The 8,608-nt window shown below is 35.1% G+C and overlaps 1 protein-coding gene across 1 annotated transcript; it reads left to right on the top strand.

The window, feature by feature from the left end:
- Positions 1-700: 700 nt before the first annotated feature.
- LOC106653576 (zinc finger protein OZF-like) lies at positions 701-7,721 on the top strand. Its single transcript, XM_014373075.2, has 3 exons — positions 701-811; positions 886-997; positions 6,251-7,721. Exons 1-3 carry the CDS (start codon positions 777-779, stop codon positions 7,658-7,660), a joined length of 1,557 nt encoding a protein of 518 aa, XP_014228561.1. The 5' UTR covers positions 701-776; the 3' UTR covers positions 7,661-7,721.
- The last annotated feature ends 887 nt before the right edge of the window (positions 7,722-8,608 follow it).

Here is an 8,608-nt window from a genome sequence, read left to right as displayed (position 1 = left end):
TATCTGTAAGCATCTTCTCGTCCATCGTACTACTTTATCGACCGGAATTCTAAATACACCAGTTATATAACTTGTTAAATCAACAAAATATTTAATAATAATAATTAATCGAACAATACTCAGTAATAGGTACTGGAGGAAAGTTAATGAAAAATTCTAATTTCCTTCATTTTAAAGAAATATTTCATAGATTAAAATGGATAATTTATTGAGCCAAGACAATTATTATCTTAATGAAATAAATAAAATATAGATTTGATTAAATATTTTATCTTTTCCATTCATATTTTATCAATCTAATGAATTCAGATGAATTATTTGACAACTTCAACAAAATAATTTCATTCAATAAAAAAAAGATTATTTCAATGAAATTATTTCTTACATAGTATTCAATTAACAAAATGTTGTTGAATCAATGAAATGTTCATGGTACAATGATTCTTTTTCTCAGTGTATATATGAGACTTTTTTAAACTCGGGTCGGTAACTTAGGAAATTAGAGATACAATTTTGAATCGATTATGATCTAAACTCGAAAATATACTTTCTATCTAAAAAAGCATGATATTTTCTCCCCTCTCTTAACTTTCCTCTCTCTTTCTTCTTTTCTCTATATCATACTATTGCGGATAGGAACTGCTACTGTACGAGTGCGGGTAAAATACTAACATCAGTTCGACTCAATCAATCGTGGAAACAAAGTGAAAACAGACCACGAGGAAAATAGTCAGTTAATTTGAAGTTTGACGTTATTATAAATACAAAAATCAAACATGGAATACAGCGGTATATTTAGCTATAATGCCAGGTAATTTTTATTTTATAAAATTAAAATTGAAATACATTACACCATAATATTTAATCATATTAAAATTATTTCAGAGTAAAAGAAGAACCATTTGATGCATCGCTTGAAGAAAACAATCAAGAAATAGTTGAGAAGGCACCGGATGCTAGTGAAGTTAAATTCTCACAAATTCTGCAAGAAAATCAAGTAAGAATTTTTCTTATTATATCGATGCGAAACATCTATATTCGCGTTTGGTGTCAGGGGTAAACCCGTAAAAACCGAGCGTCCGCCCGTCCGTCCGAGCGAGCGCAATTTTGATAGTAGAACTGCCTATACAGCGTCGGTTTGCGCTACGCGCTGTGATTGGCTGCCGCGCCAGCTACAGAACTGCTTTCTGCTGCTGCCCGCTGCCGAGACTCGACGCACGTATCTCTTTCTCTCTCGCTCTCGCACGCGTGTATGACTGTGTTTACGTATTCACACGAGGCAACGAAACAACATAAGCAACAGCAGTCGGCTTAGTTCACGGGATTGACTGCGTTAAGATATCTTTCTCTCTCTTACTTATGCATATACGATAATACATAGAATACGTATGTGCTGTCTATGCGTATACGTCTCGAGACTGTAAGCACTATCGTGCATGTTTTCAAATCTCATATTAATCAATACATGTATGCATACGTGTCTATGAGTGTGTGTCTTCTTAAGGGAAGTCGACATTTTTATCGTGTTATATTTTTTATAACTTGTAATGTATTTGATAGGTCCATTGACTCGATATTAAAGGAAGTTTTTTGAAGTACTTCATTGAATAAGACTAAAAAAATTCCACGAAGAAATGTTAGACAAGTTGCAACTTTGAACTGATTCAAATATTGAACAGACAATGTGTGTATAAGTCATTACAGATGAGTCGATAATTTAATTGTAAACAATAAATCATAAACGATTTTGAAAATCGCAACTTTGCCGTAACTGTTAAAGTATTACAACTAGAAAAAATCAATTTGTAAATCATATGTTTTGTCTTGTCAAAAAGCACGTGGTTTTTCCAAAATTAGAATAGATGTTTACGAGTAACCTTTGTCAAGTTAAAGTTAAAAATTAGATTTAAAAATTTTTTAAACAAATATTATAATTTATCCATTTGTATGAATAAATTGGGACAGATTTGAAAATACAAAACGAACTCAGTCACATCTATGTATGTACATATTGATGGTGTTATAAAGCTGTCACCTGCATCCGATTCAAGATAACGGATCACTTGTGTCTCGGGTTTCACGAATCTAAATAACTCTGTAATTCGATATCGTTTCTGTTTTATGAGAGTAATATAGATCTGTATCTACATAACTCGACAATAGTCAGAAAGTTGGAAAATGAAATTAAAGTTGCGTAGATGTCGATCGGATTATTTTTCGTGGAATAAATCCTGTGCATCAGTAATCACGCCCCTTCTTTTCTGTCATGCTTGGGCGGAGTCTATAGCATGCTCTTTCGGTCGCGTCTGCTGCGCGACTCTACCAAGCTCAGCCCCGCGCATAAGTAAAACGACGCAAAATGGTAGCGTGGTACTTAATTTCTTCAGCATTTTATCACTGTATGCGCTTCGATTTATACATATAAAATCATATTTACGAATAATTTACATCGTTATCAAAAGTTTCAGCTTGCCGGAAACTATTTTAAACTCCGATTGTAGTAGTGTGACATTGCATTCAACGCATTTTCCGGCTCTTACACAATACATACAATGAATCATGGGATTCATACTCGCCGTCATCGTCACTCTCGTCGTTATTGTCGCTTTCATATATATAAAATTCATCGGTATCGTAGTCGGGCGAGGACATCTCACTCGGTCTCGCGCGCGCACCACACGCGATTGTTAAAAATATAAAGTATTTTTGGTGTTCACGCTGCAGAGTCGACGCGTGGAAAACCTCCGGAACCACCAATTTACTCTGGGCCTTTACTTTCTAATTGTCTAAACGCTGTTGCGCCAAGTGTGCACGTCGCCTGCGTCCAACGATCTGCCTCGGCACAGTATAAAATGTTACATCCGTCTCGACTCTAGAAATGTAGCTGGCGATCGGTGCAGCACTTTCATAAATACTGTGTATAGATATATTTTGTCCACTAGAACACAAAAGCGTTGCAGTTATTTCAATGAGACGTTCCGTTCCGCTTCCCAATGGACAAATATATCCACGCTCAGGGTATAAATCTAAGCAATTGGACTGACTTTAATTTTGAATTTCGATAAAGAGTAGAGTTTACGATACAAGACAATATCGATATTTTTTGATTATTGATTATTGTATCGAATACAATTTTTCAATATCGTATCGGTATCGATATTGTCAATATTTTATTATAACAAATATGGTATCGGTATCGTATTCTATACGATATCGATACGATAATCGATATATATTGTGCATAGGTTCGTTATGATAAAAAAAATACGACGTTTCATCTTTTAATATTAAATAATTATTCAAGTACATGAAATTGAAGTATACTTATATAAGTAAACGAAATATAATGTTACACGCTATCTAAATAAACATTACAAAACACCTTTGCATATTTCGCTTTTAAGCGAGCTCTTCATCCACCTATTTATGCAGAGGAGATCACGTGTACTTTCGTCTTTTAACAAACTTCTTTTATTGTTTACAATCAAACTTGCCCCTGAGAAAAGCCTTTCTACAGGGACAGACGTTGCCTGAATTGATAATATGTCTCTGGCTACTAGAGCTAAAACTGGATATTCTGTTTGGTGATTTTTCCACCAATCCAATACATCCGCATTTGGATTCACTCTAGTAGCATTGAAATATTGGTCAATTTCTTCTGTTTGATTGTATGAAACACTTGATGTTTCGAACAAAACATCGAAATTGAGTGTTTCATTTCTCATTTTTCTTTTTTTTAGGCAGGGCTCTTTGACGATTGTAACGCGAAATTTTTGATTGTATCTACAATAAACTTCGGTTAATTTTTTTACGGTTTCTTCTTTCATTTCTCGTCCCCAAGCAGCCTTGTCTAAACCAATCGACTTGATTCGAGGGTCGAGCACTAATGAGATGCTGTAGATCCAATTAAACTTTTGGTAATGCAATAATAATTTCTTTTTTCCTTTTTTTAAGTAAACAATTACTTTTTCATCTTCTTCGTCACTTTCTTCTTTGTCATTCAAACTAAACGTTATTGTTTCAATATAATCTATTAAAATATTAAATTTTCTTACGGCATCCGGCAACGTCACGCGATTTTCTCCAATAATATGCTTATACACTATCTCAAAATTTCCTAAGTACTCGACAATTAATTCAATGCGAGCCCATTCATCTAAAGTTATAGTGTAATCTTTTAAATTAGAATTTGTTTCGCACAACATTATAAGAGCATCTTTCAAATTAGAAGCTTCTTGCAGCATATTATAAGTACTATTCCATCGTGTTTTACAATCTATTATTGGCTTTTTAAATTCTAGTTCGAGAATATTACAACAATTTTTCAACTTTTTTGTAATAACTGCTGATTTTTTAATTTTTTTATTTAAGTTTCTAATTTTTTTTTATTGTACTACCTTGTTTTTTTTTATTGTACTACATTGTACTACATTTTACTGGAACTAATTTTGTTTTTTGTTTCCTCGTCTTCATCTTCTTCCTCACTCTCAGAGCCGTGATTTTTGAGAAAGTCATTTTCTGTACCATCGGGATAAACATTATCATTATCACATTGGATTTCCATCATTTTCAAGGTATCTTGGTATATCAATTAATAATTTACTTAATTCTGTAATAAATGTAGAGTTTGCAGAAGCATTGTTTACAGTGATCCCAATAATTTTATTTGCAATACCGTAGAATTCAACAACATTCAAAAAAATCTTAGCTATGTCAATTCCTGCATGATGACCTTTTGAAGCCACAAAATCTAATGTGAGTGATCGTGGGATCCACTGATTATCAATGATTCGTATTGTTATGCCGTAATAGGATTTATTTGCTCTTGACGACCAAATTTGTGAAAGCAAATTTGGAGTTATTATTTTTTTAAATTTCCTTCAAATTCTTCTGCATTTTTAGAAATTCTACTGTGATTATATCACCAGCTTGGTTTCTTCGTGGATAAGTAAAATTTTTGTTTAAAAATTTAAAGAAATTTTGTGTTGGTTCGTCATGAAAAAACTCTTCGGCAAATTCTTCTCTGCCATCCACGATACCAACATCGTATTGAAATTCACAACAGGATTGACCTATAAAAATACATTTTTCATTAGCCATGAAAACAAAATGAGTTGAAGTACAAAATATCGGAAAATCATATCTCACCTCTCCCCATCTCTCCCATTATTGGGATATCCCATCTCTCATTATTGAATCAATTCGTGGTTGTGAATTTTTCAATGGCCGTGAAGGAAAAAGTAAGTCAGGTTCTTTCGTATGTCATTGCACGTGTGCCTTTAATCCACTGGTATCACTGTTTGTCATTTTAATGTGTGTTTTGTATGTACCATTTGGATTCTTTCCACACAATAGACAATATCCATATTTTATACTATTAATATAATCATACTTGAAATAGTCTTTAAGACATTTCTTGTTTGAATCATCTACATTTGTGTTTTCTTTCGAAGTCTGTCTTTCAACTTTTTCTTGCAATGACTTCTCATTTTCAATTTTTTGTTCAGTTTGTTCGTCATCACTACTTTCAATTGAGAGGAAATCCGTATCAATCAATTCTTTGCTACCTAAAAATTACACCGATTTTACTTATAATCCCTGCATCGACTCATTGATACATGCATCGTACAACATTGATAAAAAAATTACTTGTAAGCATAAGAGATCCGTAACTAATTTTCGTTGGACTTCATATCGCCGCTTGAGCAGCCGTGGTCCAAGGCGCGAGTAATTTGTTAAACCCAACGGACACACGTCGGCTTAATGAAAAATTATCAATGCGTGCTAAGCTAAGAGTTACAGATCTGTTACTTTTACAAATAATTTTTATAACAAATTATTACTAACAGAAACTTACTTTTATCGCATTCATTACATAGTCTTTTTTCACCCGAACCTTCTTCTTGACCAATGGATTTCGAACACTCATCGATAATGTGCACATATTTACTACACATTAAACATTTGTGTTGTGAAGCCTCATGCCCATTTTCACAAGCTTTACACTTAACCATATTACACTCAGAACAATAGAATTATCAAAAATGTTTTACAATTATAAATGTCTAATTACAAAAGTAACTTTATTAATTTGCAACTCAAAAAAAGAAAATTAGCAGTCAATCACTAGCACTAGCTTGATCGCAGTGTACTACCTACTGACTTTCGATACATTTAAATTTACATCTTCATTGTTCATATTAGATTGATCAATATTTCGAACTAAAATAAATTATTATTTTTTTTGTAGGACCAAACGCTCCAAGAAATTGATGAAGATCAAAGTGAACTGAATGAGGATGCTAAAATTGTTTTCGAATGTGAAGACGCCAAGTCCACCATCAATTTTAAAATTCTCAAGTCAATCAAACAAGAAAAAGATATCGTTAAAAAAGAATCCATGACCGACGAAGCAACAACCTCAAATATTGACGATCACTCCTATGCAATTCACAGCTCAATTACACAAGCACAAGCCGCGGTCGAAGTGAAACAAGAAATCATCGACGATGTTGCAAATGAATCGAATTTTAATGTCGACAGTGAGCCAGAAAGCGAATTGGAAATAGTTTTTGAATGCGAGTACAGTCAAAGCCCAATTAAGAAAGAAATAGCAGAGGATACAATAAAAAAAGAAGTCGTTAGCGATGACGGAACAATTGTGGAATCCGAGGAAAATAACGAACCAACGGCTACCGCAGAAAATTTCAGTGACTCCGTATCCAATCGTATCGCGGCTCGAACGTGCACAATTTGCAATCGTACCTTCAAAACCATCGGTTATCTTAAAACTCACATCGATTCGGCGCACAAAGGCGTCAAACACAAGTGCAAAAAATGCGAGAGGATATTCAAGCACCCGCGCAGTTTGTACAAACACGTGCAAGCGCGACACGAGGGCGTGACCCATCCGTGTCCCTGGTGCAAAAAGACGTTCACCCAGAAGGGCAGCGTCAAGGAGCACATCGACGCGGCGCACAGGCACATCGTGCACAAGTGTCCGGAGTGCGACAAAGAGCTCACGAAGAAGTCGTCGCTCAAGAAGCACATCGACGCCGTGCACAGAGGCGTCAAGCTCCAGTGCGACCAGTGCTCGAAGAGCTTCACGCGGCTAGATCATCTGAAAAACCACATTAACTCGTTCCACCACGGCATCAGGCCGTTCAAGTGCAAGTCCTGCTCGCAGGAGTTCGTGCGCAAGGATCATCTTCGTGATCATCATCTCGCCGCCCACGAGGGCGTCACGTACAACTGCGACGCGTGCGGAGCGAGCTTCAAGCAAAAGATCGCTTTGATCGAGCACATCGACACGAAGCACAACAATGTGCGTTACCCGTGCGACCAGTGCGACAAGGTGTTCAGCCGGAAGGGCGGACTGAGCTGTCACAAGAACGCGGCTCACAAGGGCGCCACTTATCCGTGCAAACTATGCGGAAATATATACAAGAAGAGGATGGCACTGAACGTTCACTTGAAGCGTCACGAGAACATCACTCACCCGTGCGAGATATGCGGTAAGGAGTACACGCAGACGAATAATCTGAAGATCCACATCGAAAAGGAGCATCTCAATATCAGGCACCAGTGCGAGATATGCCAGCGGGAGTTCACGCGAAGAGATACCCTCAAGATGCACATCAAGAAAGCACACAGTGACTGACGGTGTCGCTGCTACACCTGAGAAGTTCAAAAACAAATCGAGAGGCGGAAAAAGTAGCTGGGCTCGCGACAGACGCGTTATTACGTTATTCAATAGAAAAAATGTAAATTAATTAAAATTGATGTAACTAAATTGAATCACACAAGGTAAAATGAAGGAATATTCCATTGTAATTGTAATTATAATAGCAATAATAATTTTATTGATAAAAGTTTTCGTTTAATTATATTACTATTTCTACTTGACCCTTTACAGTTTTATTAAATGCATCTGTTGATAAATGCTGATTTTAATTATTATTAAACTATTCTAAAATTTTTCTAACAAATTCAATCAAAAACTAAAAATTTGAGTTCATTTGAATCGAATTAAATCAAAAGCCAAATGTCAACATACGCTTTGAGATAAAAAAAATTAAAAATTATGATATCAATTTAATTTGAAGAATAAATCTCAATGAAAAATAAAACTTTCATTGCCTAAATTGTAAAAAAAGTCTTTATAGCACTGTATGGCATAAGTTCACATTTATGGCACGCTTTTCTGTGGCATAAGTCGCACTTAAACACACTGAACTTACACTAGACCTACTTTAATTCTGTCCAGACCAAATCCACATTCCGCCGCCGCGAAAATAAAATTCAGACCACCATCTACCTCTTCTCATAGTTTAAGATGCTCTGAGTAAGGCAGATAAGGCAGTGACGTTACTTATTGGCGAACGTAATTCGCTATCGATACGTCGAACGTAATATTCGATAAATATCTAATCGAGATTGGCTACATAAATTTAACTTCTTTAAAACTAATGCAAAATAAATGATAAAGATAAGCAAAAATGAGGTGTAGTTAAAAAGCCAGTGAAATCAAGCAGTGGCAAGATATAATGTTCATAAATATGAAAATTTAATGATTATGATTAACAATTAACTTTGTGTAAAAGTAGGT

This window comes from Trichogramma pretiosum, unplaced genomic scaffold (genome assembly GCF_000599845.2).
Source record: "Trichogramma pretiosum strain Unisexual culture from Peru unplaced genomic scaffold, Tpre_2.0 scaffold75, whole genome shotgun sequence".
In the NCBI taxonomy this organism is placed as follows: Eukaryota; Metazoa; Arthropoda; class Insecta; order Hymenoptera; family Trichogrammatidae; genus Trichogramma; species Trichogramma pretiosum.
The sequence above is the reverse complement of the archived record's forward strand: the minus strand, read 5'-3'. Positions and strand labels throughout refer to the sequence as shown.